The sequence below is a fragment of the Ambystoma mexicanum genome, chromosome 12 (genome assembly GCF_040938575.1).
Source record: "Ambystoma mexicanum isolate Mex_15411 chromosome 12, UKY_AmexF1_1, whole genome shotgun sequence".
Lineage (NCBI taxonomy): Eukaryota > Metazoa > Chordata > Amphibia > Caudata > Ambystomatidae > Ambystoma > Ambystoma mexicanum.
In genome coordinates, this window is record NC_090936.1 from 582104258 (window position 1) to 582129534 (window position 25277).

General features: G+C 48.3%; 1 protein-coding gene across 6 annotated transcripts in view; it reads left to right on the forward strand.

The window, feature by feature from the left end:
• Positions 1 to 25277, forward strand: part of ALDH3B1 (aldehyde dehydrogenase 3 family member B1) — a 710542-nt gene that overhangs the window by 630481 nt on the left and 54784 nt on the right. For all 6 annotated transcript variants that reach the window (XM_069628929.1, XM_069628928.1, XM_069628930.1 and 3 more), the window contains one exon: positions 12148 to 12534. In XM_069628929.1, the coding sequence (XP_069485030.1) occupies positions 12148 to 12534 (387 nt within the window). The remainder of the gene's footprint in view (positions 1 to 12147; positions 12535 to 25277) is intronic.

Sequence of the window (25277 nt, forward strand, 5' to 3'; positions counted from 1 at the left end):
ACTCGTAAAGCCTGTCATAATACATCCAATGTCAGGTGGCATGTAACACTATCAGACATCACTAAAAGCTCCTGTTCACATATGATCATCAGGGGATGATGTCTCTAACACAAGTGCACATCGCTCGCCGCATCCATCGAATTATAAGTAGTGTCAGATTACATGTAAACCACCAGAGTGTCATTTAGAGTTTAGTAATTCATATCCATCATATTATACCTTGCACCACCAACCATCACAACATCATACTATAACCAGGAGTATATGCATCACACATGATCTAGTAACGTAAACGGTGAGAGAAAGCATTTCACAATAAAGGCTATCTCACCCATTGGCTACTGTATGATGATAGGATAAGTGTGATGATTTGTTCAGTCTTCCAATCGGAGGGAGGGCACGTATGGACAATCTGTGAGCCTTAGTTCCAGCTGAAGCATTTCAGGAACAAATATTTAAGTGTCTTGGAAGTTTAGAAGCCAAACCTCTGGGCTTGGGTGCTCGCAAACATAACCGTAACAGTTTTGGGCCCCGAACTGCACACATTGCGATGGAGCTTGCTTGCGATGTAAATTCAGTGGGTATGGTTGGGGACTACTCCCGCTGAAGGGCAGACTGGAAATCTTATTAGTGCCATAAATTCACACAGGGTTGTCAGATGGTGAATCAGAGTGGTGTTTTTGTACCACGCCTTTGGCATGAGTAGTGTCATAACCCAGCTCCCCTCCATGTCAAAATCAATCCTCAGTCAGTCTGGCTGTAGGTAGTATCCTACTCACTAATTTCTAGTTGATCTCACTTTGAAGTCGATTTGCCTCAGAGAATCTATACGAGACAATGCAAGATGTTGTGGTTTAAAGCGCCCCTGCGCAGTGCTTAGTCATAAATCCTATTTTTTTTAAAAAGAATTTTTGCATCTTCGTCAAAATGTGACTTTTCATAAATATTACATAAATTATGTACATTCAATATATTTAAATCCTTTCAATACAAATATATGAAAAACACAAGAAGAAAAGGAAAGATATGGAAAACACCCATCCCATCCAATATACTTTTCTCATTCTTCACTATATTCACTTAAAATACATCACATTTGTAACCCACATGCCCTGGCTCTTTATAGGATTCTATATCAGGTGGTGAAAAAGGAACAGAAACAGGTGCATTCAACTCGCCTTAGATAATTCAATCTCCTTTAGAAATCTGAGCACCTCCAGGGAGAGAAAAGTCTCCTTCCCCTCCCATAGACGTGACCGGAATTCATCTGAAGCCCAACCAGTCCTTGTTATGAACAAAGCAAGAGAAGTACTTGTCTCTCTGGACACTCATGCTAGGGCCAACCATTAATAGATGTTTAACAGTTTGTTTAGACCTCAAGTCACACAAGTAACAAACTCCATCAGTTTCTGGGCTTCTATTTCTGATCCTTAGTAGGTCTCGGGGTGACCACTAAGTTCATTCTGAATCTTAAGAAATGTGCACACCAATGTCGGGTTATAAACCTACCAAGATACTTGGCAGTTGGCCTAGAGGTCTGTCTAATGGTAACATCGATAAAAAGCATTTTTTGTTTACAAACAATGCCCTTGTTGACAACCTTTTTTTTTTACTTTTAATGGATTGTCAGTCAATTCTCTTTCCGATGATTCACAGGATTCTAGGTGACTCAAAACATCTTGTGTTCATTTAAGAAAACATTTGTTTTTTAATTCCATCTGGTTCTTAGCGTCCACAAATAGTCACATTTGCCTCGGGACCAAATTTAACCTATACAATGCAATTCTTTTCCAAGCAACTTGTGAACCCAAGGATTGGATACCCAGTTCGTAACGCAACCTGGACATCGGCAAAGAGGGTGTCAGGTTAAGAACTTTTCCACAATCCACCCTCTATCCGAGTCCAGTTGATTTTGGCAGCTGGGGTTTCCAATTCAATCCCGTACACTAGAATTGGAATAACCTTTACACTGTAGAACGTGAGCAAAGGAACAAGGGTGAATTTACAGTACCTGTGTAGAATCAATTTCATTTGACTACGCAATTTTGTAGGTTGCCGGTGCGGAAACATGCCGGTATACGGAAATACTGATAGTTATTTCCGCACTGGCAAACGCGCAATGAGTTCCAAAGTCCCAGTTGTTCACTGTCGTTACCTGGGGAATAGATGCACGTCCTGGATCTAGGGGCACTGATATGAGGTTGCTGATAGAGGTTCACTTTTCACAGTTTACTACTTTTACCCAATTTATTGTTGCACTTCTTGGCCTTACTAGAACAGTTCAACTTACTTTAGACGGTTCATGTATTTGCATAGTATTTCTGAAGGTGGTAGCTGGAGACTTCCTGTGGCTCTATATGTAACTTCTATCCATTTCCTCCTCTCTCTCAACCTCTTTTTCTCCTGGCTTCCCTGTCCAACACTGACTGGAGACTATTTTGATGACTTAATGCCACCAAGGGTCGAAACTATTGAAGTTGGACCAATGGCTGAGGGAGTGGCAGAGGGACATTCAGATATTCAGTTAGTGGGGTTTACAAGGTTGGCAGTATTACCTCTGGTAATATCACCAAACGCAATTACTGTTACCACATGTGGGAAGCATGATGTAACTTGTTTCCGTGCAGATGGAACCTGGCCTAGCAGTTCGGGCTCGGCCGCTCCCATTGTGGCAGTACCTGACTGATTTGCATATCGCTGGACCGCTTTTGCGCAGACGGGCTGCCAAACGGTGGTGTGGAATGTTGCTTACAGCAGTGCCAGTGGTTCAGATTAATTCAAAACCTTCCACTCATCACTCTTTTGGTTGTAACTTGAAGGGTCTACATGATTCTGAGTCATATGGGCCCATCAGTTGGTTCCCATGTTGGAGCCCCATAGGACTTGTCAGGTGAAGGTCGGGTGCGACCCACAAAAGAAACACTCCAACGGATGTTCTTAACCAGTTTACTTAAACACCCAAAAGTTAAATCTTTTTCCAAGTAACAGGACAACTCTTGCATATTGGATTTCAGTCTTTAAAAAGCACTTTTAGACTTCCTATCCGGGTGTGGTGCTCCTCAGCTGTCGCTCTGTCCAGCCCAGACAGCTTGACCACCAGCACACCCCACCGAGTGCTTAAAAAGAGCCAACATGTGCTGGTGGAGGTCTCTGGGATTTTCAGGTCAGGTGGTAGAGTTTGGTGTCCCATCATGTAGGAAAGTCTTGAGCGGTTTTGTTCTCGCTCTGGCCCAGGACTGACCGCCTCATCACTGTGACGTATGCTCATTGCTCCCTCTGTGGGGATCCACCCCTTCATAACAGGGTCTCTCACCTAACACAGGACCACGCTGTCCGGGTTCCTCCTTCTCTTGTTGCACCACTTCCGTTCACCTTCTATACTTCCGCGCCTCCTATCTGCTGGTATTGCTCCACCATTTATTCTCCAATTCTGCCTCCTTGCCTTTGAGCCCCCCCCCCCCCTCAAATAATGATTCAACCCCCTTCAAAAAAAGTCTCCAGCTCTCTCCTTCTGGTCTTTCCCAACCCCCCTCCAACGATTCTCCAACCTCCTCCTTCTGATCTATCCCTGCCTCCTTCAATATTTCTCCACCCTCCAATAAATCTCCAACGGCCTCCTTCTGATCTTTCTCCACCTCCTCCAATACCTTCTCTCCCTTTAGCTCCTCAATCTTCCTACTCCGCCACACTCTGCTCCTCCAGTCTTCTCCGATCTCCACACTTCTTCCTCCTTCCTTCTGCTCGACAACTCTCTCCATACGCTGTCCTTCCTCTGCTGCAGCCACGCACACACTGATTGGAGCTGTGGATCTTTTATAGTATCCTGGCCCTTGCCCTGAGCTGGATCACTGGCTAATGGCATGCACCTGGAGTCTGTGGGGAGGGCTAAGATGTTATTTGCTACTCTTTGGTGACTTTCCCTGTGGTGTGACTAGTGAGACAGAGGCTCTAAGGAAGGGACATCCATCTTGGAATTCACTGGAATGGCATGCCTCAACTTGTCTGCCTGCATCTCTGAGCTTTAAGTTACATTGGTAAATCTGTTTGTAAATATATATCATTACGGCTAAGAAACCTCTTCATGGTGTGTTGTGGGAATAGGGCTGAGCGTCAACCTCTTCTAGTAATTTTGACATTTTTTGTGATCTCTGCACCCAGCTCCATATCTGTGGATCCAGCTGTGTCTCGGGACATCTGACAGGAAAATCCAAACAGGTTCTCAGATCCTGTGAAATTTCAAAACATCAACAAAAGCCACTGGAAATGACTTTTGTGCTCCTGCACCATTTCTATGTTTGTGTGCTGCTTTGGATTTAAAGGGATCTGTGCTAATTTCCCGGTGGGCAGGAGCTTGAACCCTATGTCCACTATTCACGTATTCTAAGAGGTTCAAGGTGCAGGAGCGTATAGTCTGCATAGTTGTGGTCTGGGTACAGTGCTTGCGAAATGGTGATTGTGGGAGTTGGAGCTTCCTTGTGACAGTCCCCTGCTAAGCAAGGGGGCTGCAGTGCCGTCCCAATGGATCCTCCATATGCCATGTGTGGGCGTCCAACCTGAAGCATATGGAGCAAACCGGCCCCTCGAGGCCATCGCACTGCCGCCACCCAATCCCAAGCATGGGAACATGGCGCAGATTCTATGTGGAAATGCCCTATTATTCTGAATGCAGGATTACCACATGCAGTATTATCGCACCCATTAATGCTTTTTTGTGTGGAGGTAATTACCACCATAGAAAACCAGGCAGAATTGAATAATTTCCGATTGGGAAATCATAATTTGATAGAACGGGAAAGCATACAGTATTTACACGTACTGGATTCTTGTCTTTACAACCAAACTCTTAATTGCTCCCTAGATGCTTTTACAGTGTTAGCTCCTGAATGCTTGGATATTGGTGGTAGGTTCTGTGGGTGGTTGCCAGTGCTAATGTGGGAAGATCTGGTAGTGGAAAGGGCTTGTTTTTCTTACTTCTTAGCTGAGCCCCAGACTGTCCTCTTGTGGCAGACATTTTTCCACAAGAACAATAGCATGCATGTTAGATTTGGGGAGGATGGAAAGGGAGGCCACCCTCTCTTTCTACAAATTAGCAGATTCTTGTTCAACACAGTAGAATCGTGAACATGGAGGCACTGATGAGCATTAAATAATGATAATGGGACAGTCCTCTTTCTCTCCATAACCCGGGTGGCAGAATAATTCCTTCTTGGGTTACTCAAAGTGAATCCATCGCTGCCTCTGGCACAGCTTGATTGGATCAATTCAGAGGTGCGAATCACTCTTTCTCCAAGGACTCTGCATTCACTCCTCTAGGGCCTCCATCACTCTCGGGGGCCACTCCTAACTGGAGCCGGCACTCACCGGTCACTGGGCATTAAACATTGCAGGATAGGCGGTCCTAGGGGTACTGGACTCCTAGCCATGACCCACGGTGCCGCACACCAGAGTATTAATTGCAGCAGAGCAGCACAAAAAAGCTGCATCACGTGACATTGCCAGGTCACGTTCTATCTGATTGCACTGTCAAACGGCCTCCAATCTGAATACAAAACATAACCCTGGAACTTGGACACTTCTCGACTCATAAACCCCCCATTCTCTGATAACCATTCCTTACCCAACAGTACCTGCAGCATAGTCCTTGTAGCATAATAACACATCTCCAGGGCCCACTTCTTGTTTGTGGCTTAAAAGGCAGCAGGTTTATCACTTATACGCCAATCAACTATACTCCGTTCTACCCCATGGTTGTCAACACTGCAAAATCTCACTTTGGTTACATTATTACTCCTTGGTTCAAACATTATATTTGCAATAAAAACATTTATTATGCAGCGACCAGCCGACTAAATCAAGATTTCTTACTCCCCCCGCCCCCACTCGCATCATCTCCATATTTTGTTAAGCCAAAGCTCCCCCAAACGAAAGTCTCATTGGTCTACCTGCCCTTGCAGGAGATCCTGGGCTGGGGGAGCGCCATTACTGACGGCGTAAGATGGGCTTTATTCCTCTATTAAAGCCCTCTCGCTGCTAGGCCTTAGAGGGAGGATCACCCTGTGAGGTACGATAACCCCTCCATACTATTACCAAGCTCACTTCGTAGTCTTTCAGTCCAACTGGTCGCTTGCATAAATACCGCCACACCACAGAAGGGTCCACACCCCTATTTGGTACTACCATGAGGAGACCCCATCACAACTCCAGCAAGTTTGTTGTTACATTCCATAAGAAAAGGTCCATGCCCTTCTCGGATAGGTGCACCCCATCTCCTAAGTACTCTGGTGTCTGTAAGTTAATCAGCCCATGGCATATCTGCGTGAACCCCATTCCTTTGCAAAACTTCACCATTGCTTTGTTAATTTTTCCCTGGATTTTTCAATAGCCTGGTGCGAATCCGGCCATCTCCATACTAATCTCAGTATTATTTCCAACCACAAAAGCTGCCCCGCCCCAGGCGGGCCCTCAGCTTCTGTAATGTTCCCATCATGTCTCTTAATGGTATCACCCTCCCTATGCTGGTAATGTCGTTGCCGCCTACGAGTGATATCTGCACCTCAGGTTTGCTGTGCATCTGTAACAAGGTCTCAAGCTACTCCTCCAGCTGTGCCCATCTCATACCTGGTTCCTCCACCGCAGGACATTGAATGCTTGCGCCGTGATCTCTTCCGTCTGGCCTGTCATTTCGCTTTGGCCCTTGTTACAAACTGATCTTCAGTTCCTCCTCGATCATGTATGTTGGGGAGGGGCAGGGGAGGAAGGAGGCACAATATTCAAACTTTGCTCAACCTCAGATACCTCTTAAAGACCCCCTCTGAGATACCTATTACTTTGAGTGCTAGATCATCACCCCTTTAAACTAAAACCTGCAAAGCGCCGAGCCATCCATGGGTAATAATAGATGGGCACCACTGATGCAGGAGGGTCTCCTCGCCAAGTACAGCCTTCAGTGGCACCACGGGCTGTCCTCAATGAAGTGCAGGGTTATTGTCCTCACTTTGCCATCCTGGTCTTTATTCCCCCTAAAACTGTGGTGACTTCCAGTCTCAGGAAGCCTATTCCTCCCCCTTTCTTGTTGTATGGTACCAATATGCCCGAAGAACACCAGGACCAGGGCTGTCCCCAACTTGACAACTTCAAAACTGTCCTTGCACACCCTCTCCACTTGTTGGCTTCTGGCATCGTATCCCTGAAGTTTGGCCACTGTAAATGAGGAAGAGCGTCAGCCGCTATATTCTTCACCCCGGGGATGTGTCTGGCTCGCCCCTCTGTGTTTAATCTGAGGAGTCTGTTAATTCTGAGTGTGCGCAGCACCCTAACCCCACATGTGTGGCCTCTGATTATGACCTGAACGACCGCTAAGTTGTTCGACCACATCATCACCCTTTTGTTCGTAAGCTGGTCCTCCCACAATTGAAAGGCTACAATGATGGGGAAACTTTCCAACAGCAATAACCCCACTTTGCCATTCCCCGGCACACCAATCGCTGCCCAATATCGCCCCAAACCCGTGCCTGCCAGATGCATCGGTGAAGCGCCTTATGCTTTTGCCGCTTGCCCACTGTTCCCGCCACATGAGCATGCATTTAAACTTGTCCAAAAACATGTACCACATCTTTAAATCGTCCTATATTGTGCTGTCCATACGTACGTTGTTGATAGCAATATTCCTTGTGAAAACCCTCCCAGCGGTGTTTACTTTGCCAGCAAAATTCAGTTTTCCCGCTAAGGACTGCAACTCCCTCAGCGTTGCTTTGGTCTTCCCCAGCAAGAGGCCTATTCATGTATTTAGATATGAAACCTTCTCCGGAGGCAGTCTGGCCATTCCTGCCCCTGTATCCTAACTCTATCCCAAGGAATGTTAACCTGCAGAGGGGACCCACTGTCTTCCCTTGTGCTACAGGCACTGCCAGCTCATCAACCGGTTCCAGAAACTCTTCCATCAAAGCCTTGCACTCGCCTGTTCCCCCTGACCAATGAAAAGCAAGTCCTCTATACAGTGTATGACTCTCCCTTCCTTAATCCTCTGCTTTAGTGCTCATTCCAGGAACTTGGTAAATTTCTCGCTCAGTGCGCAAGATATCGAGCAGCCCATCGGTAGGCATTTGTCATAATAGTACATGCCCTCAAAATTGAAGCCAAATAGCTTGTAACTGTTCTGATTGATTGGCAGGAGCGTGAAGGCAGTCTCAATGTCTGCCTTCCCTAATAGCTCCCCCTTCCGGCGGCTCAAACTATGTCAACCGCATCCTCAACGGATGCGTAATTCACCCTGCACTGTTCTTAACACCATAGTTTACGCTGTCCTCCTTCCTTCCTGGCGGACGAAATCAGAAAAGAGGGTTTTGTAGAGGCAGGACCCATTTTTATAATTGGAGTGGGGCAAGCCCGCTGTTGGCTGCCTTTTTCTTCTTCCTCTTCCTACAGCCTTCCCCTCGCCCATCTCTTCCGGCTGCAGGCCCCCACTCCCGTTTCCGGGGTTAGTTGTTTTTTTGGCAAGCTTCCACCGTTTTCTTTTGTCTAACAGGGCCACGCCCCCTGTTGAGCTTATGCCTCCTTCAAGGACGGCTCCGCCATTACGACCAATCAAATCACCCATTTGTATGCGCTGGCTACAGTAACCCACACTATGCTGTAAAACCAATCTGGGCAACTGTGAAGGCATTGCTATGTAATGGGGTAGTTAGAATGAATAGGCTTTGGTGGTGATGCAGTGATGTATAAAGTTTTCTTGCCGTGCTCCCCTAATCATGATGTAATCTGAAACCTGGGACCCTGCAACAGAGCCCACCCGGGCAGCCCACAGTACCACAGGACTATGCATCTGGCAGTTTAGCGGTCTACAAATGCCAGGAACAGTTAAACCAGTATACCTCTGAATTTGACTTTCATTCCCTAAATGTACACCCGCCTGCAAATGTAGCATGTCTTCCTGAGCTGTGGCAGTGTTTATTGTTTAAAAGAACAGGTTCTAAACATCTACGATTTCGCTTATCTTTCCCAAACGCGTGTTTGAGAGGCGAGTGCAGGAGGTTTGCCTACTGGAGTTCACTGGCATGGCAGTAGTGAACAGTTTCTGCCCTGCCTTGTAAGGTGGCAGCTGCATCTGCTCCTCTTCCCCAGGGCTCCCCCCTCCTCATGGTTGGAGGGTACCCCTAAGCGTGAGCGAGCATGTCTGCAATTCCATGCTTGTCCCGGAGTGTAAGCTTTAGGCGACTCAACTAATGTTCTATGCTTCCAGAGCTATAGCTGCAGATGCGTGGTAAGTGGGGCATTTTATGCAACAACAAAGCTTCAGGTGGGAGTTTTTTCATGAAATTTACCACCGTCAATTTCAGCACCTGAATTTGTAGAGAATTGAATTTTGTTGGCAATGTCTTCTGTAGGCCAGGTCTCTCCGGGACGTCCACCCACCCACCATAACACCTAGCCCCCAATTCCACAGAGGAAAGCTTTCGATCTTGCCCATATAATGTCGCCAAAAGCGCTTTCAGATCTAGCATCCTATATCGATGTTATTGAGCCAAGCACTATCCGCCTGTCCCACTGCGAAGGATTGAAATATGAATGTTGGGGGGGGGGGGGGGCCTCGTGGCCATCAATAACTGACATGTACTTCCTGCCTCAATGGTACTCTTATTCTGCAGGTGTGATTGACCCTCCTGCAAGGACCCTCGCCTGAATTCCATAGCCCCCCACCTTATTAAGAACGACTAGTGCCCATATATTTCTGGAGTCAAATCCTTGGGTCTTGCACCTATTCAGGCACCTGATGATAACGCCCTCTTTCACCTCACTTTTTGGAGCATCACAGCTGTGCCTTAATTTTACTGCTTCTGCTAAGGAAAACATTTAGACCTTGTTCTCCCCAGTGCATTTGCCATGCAGAGGCCAAAACCTCATCTGACTAGTCTTATTGCAGAGATCTTGCACCTACCCTCCGTGTGGCTGTGGCGATGCTTGGTCCATCCTTCGGGGTCATACCAACACATCCAACCATTTTTCTGTGAATCCCATAACATGGGGTTTTTAACATCAAGTTTTACCAAAATTACAGAAGGGGGAGGGGGGTCTAGATTAAGGTGTGGGCAAGCAGGGGAGTGGGGGGAGCCTGCTGGGGATCTCGCCCTGCATATATTGGTGCAGAAATGGGTTAAAAGAAAAACAAATTAGATGTTATAGGACTCGCAGTAAAAAGTTTGATGTTTTGAGGTAGATCCCATTCTTTCGCTTTGCCTGTGTTTGCACTGTCTCTGCTGTTTGCACCCTACTTGCACTGTCGACCACCCCAGGTCTGTTGCCGGTGTCAGGGTGGGGATATAGTTGGGGATCTGTAGGTTTCGCTAGTGCCGCAGATATACCTGTAGCAATTCTTTGCCACTGAGTGGCTGCTGCGTATGAGCACAGCGCGTGAGAAGCAGCGACTACGCCGTCCACAGGCGGTCTCTTCTCCAATAATGTGAATAGCTGCTCTCCCCTTTGCTTGTTAGTAGCCCTCTCTTAGGGTAGTTTGCCATTTAAGTGAAACGGGGATCTACCAGATAGCTCTGGGGGGGGGGATAGCCTCTTCCCTGATCCCTTCACAATGGGCACTTTCTTTGGCTCGTTTTTCTTTCAGCTTGAGCACAGTGTTGAGGTCCCCGACTACAGTGGATTTATTAGCGGCAGGGAGAGGGGCAGGGCCAGGAAGCGGCAAACGTCAGATATAGCTAGCTCCTCATTCTTCAGGACTAGGCTTTTTAGGAACTCGAGCAGCAAGGTGCTCCCAAGCAGATCATCCGGGAGCCATCTTGCTTCCCGCTGAAACAACGCTGTGATAGGCAGGTGCTGTGGGGCTCTTTCATTGGTGCACTTCCCTGGCGTACCCGAGACGCAGTTAGGGCTGGGCCTAACCGCACCATTGGATCTGGCGCAGGGGTAGATAAAGGGAATTCAACCAAAAATCATGCACAAACCATCTAACCTTTAGAATCTCAAGTGAAATCCGTGAAAGAGAGATGGATAAGAAGAAAACCCACTTCCTAGACTTAATGAGGAATCCAGCTACACACAGAGCTCACCGTTCACTTTCTAATATGCCTCTGAGTGCAAAGCGGGCAGAGGAGTAACTTTGCTGAAAATGTTGGGGGGGGGGTGACATCTAAATGAAAGGGGCCCCTGCCAAATGAGTGGGAGAAAATGGTGTGCCACAAAAGTTGTGGGCGACAAACACTCCTGCCCCCCCCCCACTAAAATTACACCCATGAAAGCGGGAAAGGGTGCAGGGGCATGAGTGTCACTAATTCTTACCACTATGCCTTTAACCACTGACACTAATAAGGAGCTTACTTGCACATTGGCAAAGAATTAAGTGTTCAAAAGATGTACTGAATAGGTTTACCTGCCAGCATGCGATTATCATTGTGTGTCCCTTTGGGGCAAAGATGAACTAAACGCTGTTACGCCTCTGTGTAGAGATGGGGAGTGCATTTATTTTGGCTCAAAGACTAGTCCAGAAATTCCCACAGCGAGATCACTCACACTTATTACAGGCCTGACTTCACATGTTGTTGCATAATTCGAGATATTATTCTCAATGCATTTTAAATGTCCATGAAGGGGCCTCTCTAACGCCATGAGGCATCACTTGCAGTTCCTGTTGATGAAGACCCATTGCTAGATGGCGTAGTTTACCCCACAAGTGACCTCCCACACGCAACCAGTGAACACAATGCATAGGAGTTTGCAATCGGTGTGTGATGACAACCCTTCTACCTCCTGAGACATCCATGATCGCAGCAGGTTTAGCTATAGACCATCTGAGATTAAATTTCTTCCATCATTGCATAGGGGGTAGGAAACCTACAACTCTCTCTAGATATTTTGGCCTGCGCCTCCCAATAGCTTCAGGCAGTGTAGTCCGCGGCGAAGGATCACCCATAGAGCCCCAGGTTTGTACACCTCTCATAGGAGAAATCACTCGGCCCCTGTTAACTAACATCTAACAAGTTGGGCACATCTTTCACCTAAAGAATGTTACCCGGTATGTAAATTCAAAGAACAGATGACCCTGTTAGTTCATTTTGCGCTTGTGCGCTGTATTTATGACGTTGCCCCGCAAGCTACATTGCCTTTTCACTTTAACGAACAATGCTTTGTTTCTCCCTTCAGGTAGTCCCAATGTGGGAAAAATCATAATGACTGCCGCTGCCAAGCAACTAACGCCGGTAACTCTGGAACTGGGTGGGAAGAACCCCTGCTTCGTCGACGATGGGTGTGACTTCAAGAGCACTGCCAACCGCTTGGCCTGGTCCCGTTTTTACAATGCCGGCCAGACCTGCGTGGCGCCAGATTACGTTCTGTGCACGCAGGAGATGCGTGAGAAGCTGGTTCCCGCCCTAAAGGAGACTCTGGAGGAGTTTTATGGGAAGGATCCGCAGCAGTCCCCAGACTTTGGGCGAATCGTCAATGACCGGCACTTTCAGAGGGTGAAGGCACTGCTGGGGAGCGGTACTGTTGCCATTGGTGGGCAGTCCGATGAGAAGACTAAATACATTGGTGCGTGTTTGCAATCACTATTATCCCAATTATGTTATTACCATTGTGCAGCCCTGTTTCTTGTGGAGGGCGAATCGGGTGGCTGCCTGGGGCGCATTTGCCCTAGAGGGCGCAGCATCGTGGCTGGCTGCCAGGTAAGATATGACACTTTTGACGTGAGCCTACCCTCAAAAGGGAAAAATCACGTCATGAGCGCCACTACCAGCAGAACCCCTCCCCCACCCCCGCCCAGGAAAAAATGTTTTTAAAAAAGCACTTATAAGGAGCGTGTCTGCTTGACTTCGCATCCCGACTCCCAGCTGCCTGACTTCCTGTCCCGCCCCAGCCACTCATTGACTGGACAGGACTATTTCCAGGCGCGACGAGTACATCCCCATTTAGCCCCTCTTCGTGTCCCCATTCAGCCCTTTTTCTTGCCCCAGTCCCATTTGGCCCTTTTTCTTGCCCCATTCCTGTCTAGCCTCTTTTCTTGTCTCATTCCTGTCTAGCCTCTTTTCTTGCCCCCATTCCTGTTTAGGCCCTTTTTTTGTCCCACAGTCCTGTTTTGCCCCTTTTCTTACATCCCCCACCTCCACGGTACCGTTTGGCCTCCTTTCTTGCTTGATTCCCTTTTGTTGCCCAAATTCCTGTTTGGCGCATTCATGGAATAACGCAATAATTCTTCCAATCTTTAAAAAAGGTGAGAGATACAATCCAACCAACTACAGACCTATAGCTTTGATGGATGTGGACAGTAACATTTTTACCAGATTGGTTCTTAAAGATTTGGAAGATTGGGCAGACCAAGGCAATATAATATCGAAACATCAAACAGGCTTCCACTGGGGTATTTCTACTTCATTAAATGGTACAATATTGAAAATCTTGTCTGCTAACAATGTAAAACAAACTGGTCTGTATGTGGCGTGGATGGATCTCTCATGCATTTGATACCATCAATTGAGGTAAGCTAGGGTGCAAATTGAAGAAATGGGGCATACCACAGGGGCTTCTAGCCATAGTTATTTATCTGCACGAAGCCACCTCAATCCAGGTCAGTTTGAACTTGGGGGGCAGGCGTGTATTCAAAAATAGCACCAACTAAAGGCGTAAAACAGGTGTGTATATTGGCGCCCTGTTTGTTTAATATGTTCTTGGCAGACCTGTGGAACTACCTCGTGGGTTTGGCATTTACTCCGCCATGGATGGGGGACCAAAAGATCTGTGCCTTAGGCTATGCGGACAGTGTAATGCTGATTGACTGTACGGAGATTGGTCTGCAAAGGCTGATCCTTGCGTTTGCAAACTATGCTAAAGAAAATGATCCGTTGATAAATCCCCCAAACAGATCTGATGGCTTTCAAATCTAATAAGGGAGGTACTGTTAAATAATTTAGGTGGTATCTTGATAATATCAAAGTGCCTATAGTAAAAGAAACAAAATTTCTGATGTTTGTTAGTCTGCTTAGAATCACATGCTGTGCATAGGTCCGACATCCAGTGGTCACTGCGGAGTATTGCATTTTGTTTTTCGTAGTCGAAAAGGGGACGTCGACAAGACGTGTCTGTAACACTATCCCTATAGTGACGTGCGTTGTACCCACAATCCCTCACGCGTCGAGGTCCCTCAGATTGTTTTTTTCCGCCCAGTTTCTGGTCGCCTTTCGCGGAGCTCCTAGAGAGACATTGCTATACTTACCACGGACCTCGGTCCTTTTGTCATAACTTAATATACTGATAACGATCCCTCCCCCTCGACGTTAGCTGTGAAGCTGTTTCTCCGCCGAACTGATTTTCGACGGAGAGGAAGAGCGGAGGAGATCCTTCGGCGCTGCCGAACACGTGGCCTGGCCTCGACGGCCAACTTACAGTAGGGAGAGTGGGGGTTAGAACTTTGTCTCTTCTCTTTGAGAATGTCTTTCTTTCTCCCCTTTCTTTCCCTTGGGGTTGTTATCGCCAGCTATTATTGCCTCAGCTATGGAGAGGACACCATTTAAGTTTTGCCCACGCTGCAGGGGCAAATATACTTGGAAAGATAAGCACACGCTCTGTAATCGTTGCTTACCACTCGATCACATAGAGAACAGCTGCGCAGCCTGCAAGCTCTTAAAACCCAGGACTCTTAAAGAACGTAGGGTTAAGAGGTGGGCGGACTACGCGATGTCGAAGTCAGTTTCCTCACCCGCTGCCGCTGTTACTGAAAGTGACGAGGAGTGCGATATCTCGACGTCCGTTACGGAAGTCATGAACCCCCAGAAGGAGCGCTCCCGCTCCTCGACGTCCGTCCCCGGCCCCGACGGGCTCGGCTCACGCCCTGCTTATGGGGATGAACACCCCGGCGACAAGGACGCACACAAACCCCATAAGGCTAAACACACTACCCACGGCTCTTCTTCGTCGAGAACGAAGGATCCATCAGCGCCGAAGGGGACGCAGGGCACTCCGGCGTCTACCGCAGACCGTAAAGGTCACAAGCCCCACCCGCAAACGCAGCCGCGACCAGCGATTGGGCTTCCATCTAACACGGGCGCTACCCCAAAAACATCCGACGCAACGCTCCATAGAGCGACCGTCGAGGTACAACGCGCAGCGCACACAACGTCGACACCAGAGCCCTCGACGGACAAAATCGTGGTCGAGAGCCTAGCGAGAATTGTCGCCGAAGACAAACGTGCGCGGACGACGAAACAAACGTCGAATACCGCGTCGAAAAAACATAAAAGTAGCCAGGAACTGCCCCTTTCTCCAAAGGACGCTTCCGAACTACCTGAAGGCTTTTCAGAAGGAGACGGGAACCTCTCGTCGACGTTGTGGGAGCGTTCGAAACGATTCGAAGGCGAAAACACTAATTTCCCCCCTCTAGACTATTCAGGGGTACCCCATGAGACCCTTGAAAGACTCCATTCTTGCATGGAGAAAATGGAAAGGTTTCTAGGGAACCAAGACTCACCCACTCACAAAAGACAAAGAGAATGGACACAGGATGACCCTAGAGTCAAGATTCCTAGACTGGTTGACCTCACTGAGGAGGAGCAATACCTCCAAGAAGATGAGGAGTGTTTGGGTGGAGAAGAAGAGGTTGAACTGGAGGAAGAGGGGTTCGAAGAAGATCCTTACACCACTGCTACAGGTTTTGAAGAGGATACAGCTACCTCGCAGCCCTGGCATTCACCGTCAGTGCAGCCTTGGCAATCCCCATCAGTACATTCAGACCCTGATGCCTTTCTCCCTTCTCCTCTCAAGGATTCACATGGGAACTCATCTCCCATAGATGACCAACCTTCCCTCAATGCACTATTGCGCAAGGCAGCAGCGCATTTTGAAATTGATACAGGGGAAACTCTTCCAGATATTGACTTTGTAGAAAAAGTCATCAAAGAAAAAGCCCCTGTTAGCCAATCTATTCCACTCCTGGCTTCTATTAAAAGAAGAATTTCTCCTTCCCTTTCTAACCCAGCTTTAGTAAGAGGGGTCAACCCTAGAATAGAAAAGCTCTTCAGCCCTTCATCCTCTGACCCTTTATACATCAGAGGACACTCTATTCCGGACTCCCTTGTGGTTACCAACACAAGAAAAAGAGCAGGGGTGCCACTATCCACTAGTGAAGCACCTCCAGACAAAGAAGGCAAAAAACTCTACGCACTGGGGAAGAGAATCACAACCTCCGCCGCCTTCTCTACTAGAATTGCTAATAACAACTCCCTTTTAGCTAGCTACGCAGATGCACAGTGGAACAAGCTGCGCAGCGAAGCAGAGGAAGCACCTGAGCCTCTGCGTTCTCGCCTGCTAGCTATAATATCAGAGGGCACACTGGTAAACCAGGGCATCGTTAAGAACTCCCTAGATGCCGCTGAGACGGCTGGCCGCTCCCTAGTGCAGGGTATACTTCTCAAACGCCACGTTTGGCTACGCAATTCAGGTTTTAAGCCCGAAACCCAAGCCTCCCTCATAAATAAACCCATTGAACAGACGCATCTGTTTGGGAAAGCAGTAGATGAGGCCCTAGAACATGCTAAAAAAGAGTTTGATACCATCAAGACTCTTGATCAAATTTCTAGGCCCCCTAACAGGCGAGGCTATGGTAATAAACGCTCCTTTCGTGGCCAAAGGCAGCAGCAGAACCAACAACAACAATATTACTCTGGCTCCAACTGGCCCACTAACCAGGGTAACACCCAGTTCAGTCAAAGAGGCCAACGCCGTGGCAGAGGAAGAGGTCGTGGCTCCAGCCCCAGAGGTTCCACGCCCAATACCAGCAAATGACCCGAAGATTCGGGTCCCCTCCCATGCATCACCGGTCGGGGGCCGGCTAACATCGTTCCTTTCAGCATGGGAGGGAATAACGTCAGACCGTTGGGTATTATCCACCATAGCCCACGGATACTGCATCGAGTTCAACGGTTCCCCGAAGTACAAACCCCCACGGAACCGACGCATGACACCGCAACACCTTTCCATTCTTCTTCAAGAGGTGGAAGAACTACTGAAGAAAGAAGCTATAGAGCCCGTCCCCCTATCACAGGTAACAGAAGGTATTTATTCAGTGTACTTCCTTGTACCCAAAAAGGACTTAACCATGCGCCCTGTATTAGATCTGCGCCCAGCGAACATATTTGTCAAACCCCAAAAGTTTCGTATGGTGACCTTACAGGAGGTAATCCCACTGTTATCACAAGGGGATTACATGACAACACTGGACATGAAAGATGCATACTTTCATATTTTAATGTTGACATCGCACAGAAAATACCTCAGGTTCAAGATAGAGGACAAACACTACCAGTTCAGAGTACTACCCTTCGGGATAGCATCTGCACCAAGGGTATTCACAAAAGTACTGGCAGTGGCAGCGGCCCACCTGCGCAGATTATCCATCCCGGTATACCCTTACCTCGACGACTGGCTCATAACAGGGGATTCTTACGAAACATGCTTCTCCAATACCCAAAAGACCGTAGACCTTTTGTCCCAACTGGGCTTCTCCATCAACGAAAAGAAGTCCAGCTTAGACCCCAGCCAAATCAAACAATTCCTAGGGGCTCTAATTCGAACAAAGGACGGCCTCGTATTCCCCTCCAACGAGAGGGTCCAAAACATGCTGTTTCAGATTCCCCATTATGTAGCAGGCCGAGAGGTGACGGTACGCAAAGCAATGCGCTTGCTAGGGATGATGGCGTCATGTATTTATTTGGTACCTCACGCGCGCCTGCGCATGCGCCCAATGCAAGAGTGGCTCTACAGCCAGTGGTGTCAGGCCAGCGGACAATGGGACGATCTAGTGGTGGTCTCGCAGGCCTTGGTTCTCTCGCTACGGTGGTGGACAAAAGAAAACCTGTTATTAGGGAAAACTTTTGCCACACCCGCAGTGGAAGCCACTCTAACCACAGACGCATCCCTTACAGGATGGGGGGCTCACCTATCCCATCAGACGGCCCACGGAGTTTGGACTCCGAGCTTAGCATCCAAGCATATAAACCTGCTGGAACTACTAGCGGTGTTCAAAGCACTGAAAGCCTTTCAGGAACACCTACAAGGAAAGACAGTGATGGTCCTCACAGACAGCACCACAGCCATGTACTACCTCAACAAGCAAGGAGGCACTCACTCTCCAGGACTGTCCAAACTGTCCCAGAATATATGGAAGTGGGCTCTCAGACACAACATGTTCCTACTATCACAACATGTACCAGGGGAACTCGATCTTCTAGCAGACAAACTCAGCAGAGACTTCCCCCTGCCCGGAGAGTACGAATGGCAATTACACAAAGACATCGTCTTAGACGTCTTCACTCAATGGGGATTCCCGGAAATAGACCTGTTCGCAACTCTGGAAAACTCACAATGCCAAAGTTACGCCTCCAGGTACCCCCAGAACCAGTCCAAGGGGAACGGTCTGTCGATTCTATGGTCAGGGAAATTTGTTTACGCCTTTCCCCCGACTCCCCTTCTCAACAAAGTGGTGCACAAGATGCATCAGGAGCAGGTTACAATGATACTAGTGGCCCCAATGTGGGCCCGGCAGCCATGGTTCGCTCACTTGATGGAGATGTCCCTATCTCCCCCAGTGAAACTTCCCTGCCCGTACAACATGCTGTCACAAGACAAGGGCAGAACACTGCATCCATGCCCTCAGACCATGAACTTAGCAGCCTGGCTCCTGAGATCATATAATTTGGACATTTACAACTCCCACAGAGATGTATGGACATCCTCAGGGAAGCCAGAAAACCTAATACTCGACACTGCTATTCTAGCAAATGGAAAAGATTCGTTATCTGGTGTAGAGGTAAGAGCATCAACCCAGTTGACTGCTCTCCTACTGACATTATTCTATACTTGACCCATTTACTGGATTCAGGTTTAGTGTTCAATTCCATTAAAGTCCACCTAGCGGCACTTTCTGCTTACACCACTTCCCAACTTAAAGTGTCGTGGTGGAAGATACCAGTTATCAAAGCCTTCATGGAGGGGGTAAAGAGGATACACCCTCCGATAGCTAACCCAGCTCCCGGATGGGACTTAAATGTGGTACTTTCCAGACTCATGGGCCCTCCCTTCGAACCCATGCACAAGGCAACTCTTAAAGACATCACCCTTAAGACTGCTTTCCTAATAGCTGTCACCTCCATTAGGAGAGTAAGTGAACTACAGGCTCTTTCTGTACTAGACCCCTTCGTAACAGTTCACAAAGATAAGGTGGTTCTACGCACACACCCAAGGTTTGCACCGAAATTCATCTCGAAATTTCATGTAAACCAAACTATAGAACTACCAACGTTCTTTCAAAACCCTTCCAGCTCGGGAGAAAAAAGTCTGCATACACTAGATGTACGCAGAGCTGTCATGTTCTACATGGAAAGAACCAGACCACTGAGAAAGACTAATCAGTTCTTTGTCTCGGTGGCAGCAGGAAGAGAAGGAGATGCGGTCTCAAAATCCACTATATCTAGATGGATTGTTCAATGCATCACTCTCTGTTACACTCTTGCTAAGAGAGAACTACCCTTCAAGCCAAGAGCACATTCCACTCGAGGCACGGGGGCTTCCATAGCATTCATTGCAAATGTTCCCCTTGAGTCCATCTGCAAAGCGGCAACCTGGAGTTCTGTGCACACCTTTACAAAACACTACTGTCTAGATGCACACTCTAGATCTGACTCCCAGGTGGGACAGGCAGTATTAAGACATCTTTTCTCTACTGTTCCTTCTCATAACCCACCGCCAACTCCGGGTACTGCTCGCTAGTCTATGCACAGCATGTGATTCTAAGCAGATTAACAAACATCAGAAGACAATGCATTACTTACCGTAAAAGCATTTCTGATGGTTGTATCTGCTTAGATTCACATGCGCCCACCCTTCCTCCCCGCTCGGATGGAAGGAACATAGACATCCTTTTCTATATTTCTCTCTTTTCTGTACTCACTCACGTCTAGAAGGCTCCCTCAGGGCAGAAAAATACAAACAGAGGGACCTCGACGCGTGAGGGATTGTGGGTACAACGCACGTCACTATAGGGATAGTGTTACAGACACGCCTTGTCGACGTCCCCTTTTCGACTACGAAAAACAAAATGCAATACTCCGCAGTGACCACTGGATGTCGGACCTATGCACAGCATGTGAATCTAAGCAGATACAACCATCAGAAATGCTTTTACGGTAAGTAATGCATTGTCATCTGTTACCAAATCAGAGCAAATCCCACAATTGTAGCGATTGATACTCATCTTAACAGCTAAATTAGACCGTTTGTAAGTCAGATTAAATCAATCCTACATAAATATTGTCAATTCACTTAGGCTCTCCTGTTGAAATTTTATATGATATGATAGGTTATAACATGCTTAATACCGAGAGGTTTCTAAGCACGGACCCGGGGATCGAACCTGTAATGCTCCATCTTGTCTTCCTTCCAAGGCGAGCACGTTGCCGCTGAGCTATCCTCCCGAGATCTTATCTTATCAAGACAAAGTAGTCCCAGTCCTGATGTATGGGATGGAACTGGAATCCTTGACGACAAAAATTAACTGGACTTGATTGGAGGGTGGATTGTGGAAAAAAGTTCTAAACCTGCAACCCTCCTTATCGATGTCATGGCTGCGGTATGAGCTGGGCATTCAATCGCTAGCTTCTCAAGCAGAATGGAAAAGAATGGCCCTATTTAGGCTCCTCATAGTTCCCAACGAAGAACTCCTTATATGACGACATTAAGTGTCTCTTGGAATTAAATACCAACCGCTTCTTAAATGATCTAAAAAAGGATGTCATGCGACAGCTCACACTTTGCAACTCGCCACAAAGGGAGTTAATTGAAAATCCAGTAAAAGTGAAGAAAAAGATTGCAGAGACTGATTGGGTTGTAACAAGATCTTTGTTTGTGGAGAAGAACATTTTTGAGGATATGTTGCCTCTTGATAGACCTTTTAGGTGACTTAAAGTATTTGTTAACATTTCTTTTTTTTTTATAACTCTGTTTATTGAGTTTAAACAACATAACATAAAGGAATGAACATAAATGAGACATGAATCAGCGGCATACATATGACAAAGACAATTTGGCATTAATAACAGCTCGCATGGGCCCACGAGGACGAGGACCGTAAGACAGAAATAGGCCAAGGCAGGCAAACACTGCTAACAGTGCTGCTGATGCACCACCACCGGCAGGTCTCAGCTAACGTCGAGCCATTTACCCCATATTTTTTCAAATTTGCGGGGACAGCCCCGTGCGTTATAGATCCGGCACTCTGAGGCTACGCACCTGTCCAACTCATTACTCCAATGGTTCAAGCACAGTGGGTCGGCTGATCCCCAATTGGCCGCAATAAGTCTTTTGCCTGCCCCCAGCGCAATTGTCAAAAATATTTTCTCGTATTTAGACAGGTCTACTTCACCCCCGATGCCCAGGAGTACCATCTTGGGATCCGTAGGGATTGGTGTCGCCAGAGCAGCTGAGATTGTGTTAACACAGTCCACCCAGAAGGCCTGTATTACCTGGCAGTCCCATATCATATGGTAGAAGGTGGCGGGTTAATTTTTGCATCAAACACATGTCCCGTCTTCTACTCCACCCCATCTGGCCATTACAGTGCATGAGTGGTATGAGCGATGCAGGATCCTCAGCTGAATTAGTCCAAGCTTAGATTCTATACCAATTTCTCTGGGGGACATTAATGCCTCCACCCAATCTTCAGGTTCCAGGGGACCTACATCTCTTTCCCACTTTGCCTTGAGCCCATCGAGCTGTGCAGCCCCAAATGAGTTAAGGGCCTTATAGAGAGTGGAGGTGACCTTAGAAGAGATGCGGTGCAGGACAATATTGGTCTCAATGGGAGAGCAGGGGGGTATGATCGTCGTGTCAGGGAATTGGGTGTGGATGGCGCGAGACAGTTGCGCATGCCGAAACCGGTCCATGGGTGCCAGGTCGAATTGCTCTCGCATGGTCTCAAAACTCAGGAGGCGACCCCCTTGTATCACTTGTGCTAGTGTGTGTATCCCTTTTGCTTGCCAGTGGCTAAAGGAGCCCATTTTCACTAGTTCCGGGAGGAGCGCATTGTGCCATATGGGTTGCGTCAGTGTTGGCTGTCCTTTCCAGCCGATGAGTTTATGTGCATCCCGCCAGGCCCGACGGATGTGGTGGGTCATTTTGGGCAGCGCCAGGAGTTGATCATGGTTGGCATAGAGGATTTGCAGCGGTTTTAGCGGGGCCATGGTCTCCAGTTCTATACGGGTGTGTGGTAGTGTGGGTTCCATGTGCATCCAGTCATTCACTACACCTATCTGTGTGGCCAGGTAATAGGTGCGTATGCAGGGCAAACCAATGCCCCCCTCCCACACCGATCTCTGGAGCGTATCCAGGGCGATCCTGGATTGTTTCCCACCCCATAGCAGTGTGCGCAGGTTCTTGTCAATGAGTGTGAAGGTTTCATGGGGGATGGGGAGTGGAGCATTCTGGAGAACGTACAACGGTCTGGGGAGGGTCGTCATTTTGAATAACGCGGCTCGGCCCATTAGCGATAGGGGAAGTGATTGCCAATGGGGGGTGTCTCTGTTGAACCGCTCAATTACTGGTTGTAAATTAAGTCGGAGGAACCCATCGAGCATCTGGTCAAGCCGTATACCCAGGTATTTAAAATCCCTGATAGAGACATGGTATGGGCAGGTCTCCGGGATCGCAGACTCGCCACCCTGAATCGGGAAGAATATGGTCTTGGCATCATTAACCTTTAGGCCCGCAAAGTACTGATATTCCCTGAGATGAGGGAGACAGCCAGGCACGAGGTACTCTGGTTACTGAGGTATAGGAGCAGGTCATCCGCATAGAGCGAAAGGCGGTCTTCACCCCCACCCGGCCAAACGAAACCAGTCCAGGTGGTATTAGCTCTAAGTTCAATCGCTAGTGGTTCGATGGCCAGGAGGAAGAGGAGTGGGGAAAGTGGGCATCCCTGTCTCGTGCCTCGACCCAAGGGAAATGTTTTGGAGGACCTGCCGTTCACATTCACCGTGGCCTCCGGGGATGCATATAGGAGTTTTACCCATGATATAAATGTCTGCCCCAGATTCATCCTAGCCATGATCTCCCACAGGGCATCCCATCCCACAGAGTCGAATGCCTTTTCAAAGTCCACCGCCAGGAGGGCCAGTGGGGCTGGAATTTCCTTTGCCCTGGACAGCGCCAATTGGACCCTTCGTAAGTTCATTCAAGTTGATTTGTTAGGCATGAAACCACATTGGTCTGGGTGGACGAGGGTCTCAATCACCTGGAGTAGTCGGTTAGCTAGTGTTCTCGCGAGGACCTTTGCTTCGCCATTAATCAGGGATATCGGGCGAAAGGAGGCGCATTCCGCTGGGGGTTTCCCAGGCTTGTGTATGACAACTATGCATGCCTTCCTGAGGTCTGGGGGGAGAGCTCCCAGTTCTCTGCTGCGTAGGAACATGCGATGCATGTGGGTAGGTAACATGCCGCCGAGGTATTTCCATGTCTCTGTCGGGAACCCATTGGGGCCCAGGGTTTTCCCGGGTTGGAGTTGTGCTAGCGCCTCTTGCACCTCAGTGTCAGTGATATCAGCATTCAGGAGATCTGATTGGTGCTGTGGAAGTATCGGGAGCTCGATTCGATTGAGATAGCCTGAGGGTTCAATTGGTGGGTTCCCAGTGGGTGGGGTATAGAGGTTTTGGTAGTAGGTTGCGAATGCCTCGACAATATCGGAGTCTTCTGTCAACAGTGTTCCATCTGGAGATCTGATTGCCCTTACGTGTCTTCTGCTTAGTTTGCGTTTCTCCAACCAGGCCAAAGTCTTGTTAGCCTTGTCGCCCCGTTCGTATATTTAGCTCCGGACTAATTGGTGGGCGATTCGTGCATTGTCTAGAGATAGGTTGCTGAGGGCGTCTTGCACCGTGAGCATCGCCTCCTTTGCTTCTTGGGTGTTGTGTATTAGGATTTGTCGTTCACACTCCAAGACGCGGGCTTCTGCTTCTCTGACCTTCTGGGCTTGGCGTTGTTGGTAGGCGGAAACCGCAGAGATAGCCTCCCCTCGGAGGACTGTTTTGTACGCCTCCCAGATCGAAATCGGACTGTCCACAGAGCCTTCATTGAGCTCGAAGTATTCCGTTGTCTTCCTTTCCAGTTCCTCAGCAATTTCAGGAAGACGGAGATGGTATGCGTTGAGGCTCCAATTACGATCCGGGCGGCAGCAGGAATTTTTAAACGTTAGAAGGAGCGGGGAGTGGTCCGAAATTCCTCTCACGAGGAATTCAGCGTCGAGAAGCCTATGGGTCATATTGCGGGGGATAAAGGCGTAATCAATCCTGGGAACGATTTGTGGACACCCGAATAGAAGGAGCACCCTGCCTCGTCTCCATGGAGTGAGCCCCATGTGTCCCATGGCCTCGGCGAACGCGGCGAGCGGTGTGGAGGTTGGGCTAGTTCCAGATCTCCTATGGGTTCTACCGACTGCAATATTCATGACTTCATTAAAGTCCCCTCCAGGCACCCACGTATCAGCCTCTTCTTCCAGGAGCAAGCTCTGTAGTTCAGAGAGTAGTTCTTTCGTCAGCGTGGGGGGGGCATAGATCGGTGCCAGGCCCCACTTCTCACCCCAGATGTCTGCTAGCAACAGTACATAACGGCCCCGGGGGTCCGCTCGGATCTTCCTAACTTGGAGAGGGACTCTCTTGTGAACGAGTATCATCGTGCCCCTAGCACCTTTCGTGAATCCGGCATGGTAAACATTCGAGTAGTTGGATCTTTTGAAAAAGTTGGTGTTTGTGCCTATCAAGTGTGTTTCATTTAAGAAGGCAATGTCCGGCGAGTGTCGGTTTAGGTACTGGAGCACCAGTCTCCGTTTTATGCTGGAGCCGAGGCCGTTGACGTTCCATGACAGTATTGTCACCTTGCTGGAGTTCATCCTGTCTGTGTGAGTCCTCTTGTTGGGATGTCTGGGAGGATTAGTGGCAGTTGTGCCTTTCTTGGGAGCATATGTCGGTTTCTTCTCAGAGGAGACATCCCGGGGATGCCTCGCATTGAAGTGCCTGATTGGCAGACAGTTGCGTCCACGGTCCTGGCCAAAAACAGTGTTCGTTTACATTGTCTGTACTCGTCGGTTTCCGGCCCTCTTGTCTCGTGATTCCGTTTCCTTGTGTCCCCAAATCTCCCCCCACCCCGTACTCCCTTCCTCCCCCCCCAACTGGGAGCACCTGTCGCCCAAACATTGAACTTATAACTTGGTGAACAAATTTATAACCCTGACTGTGATAGTGTCC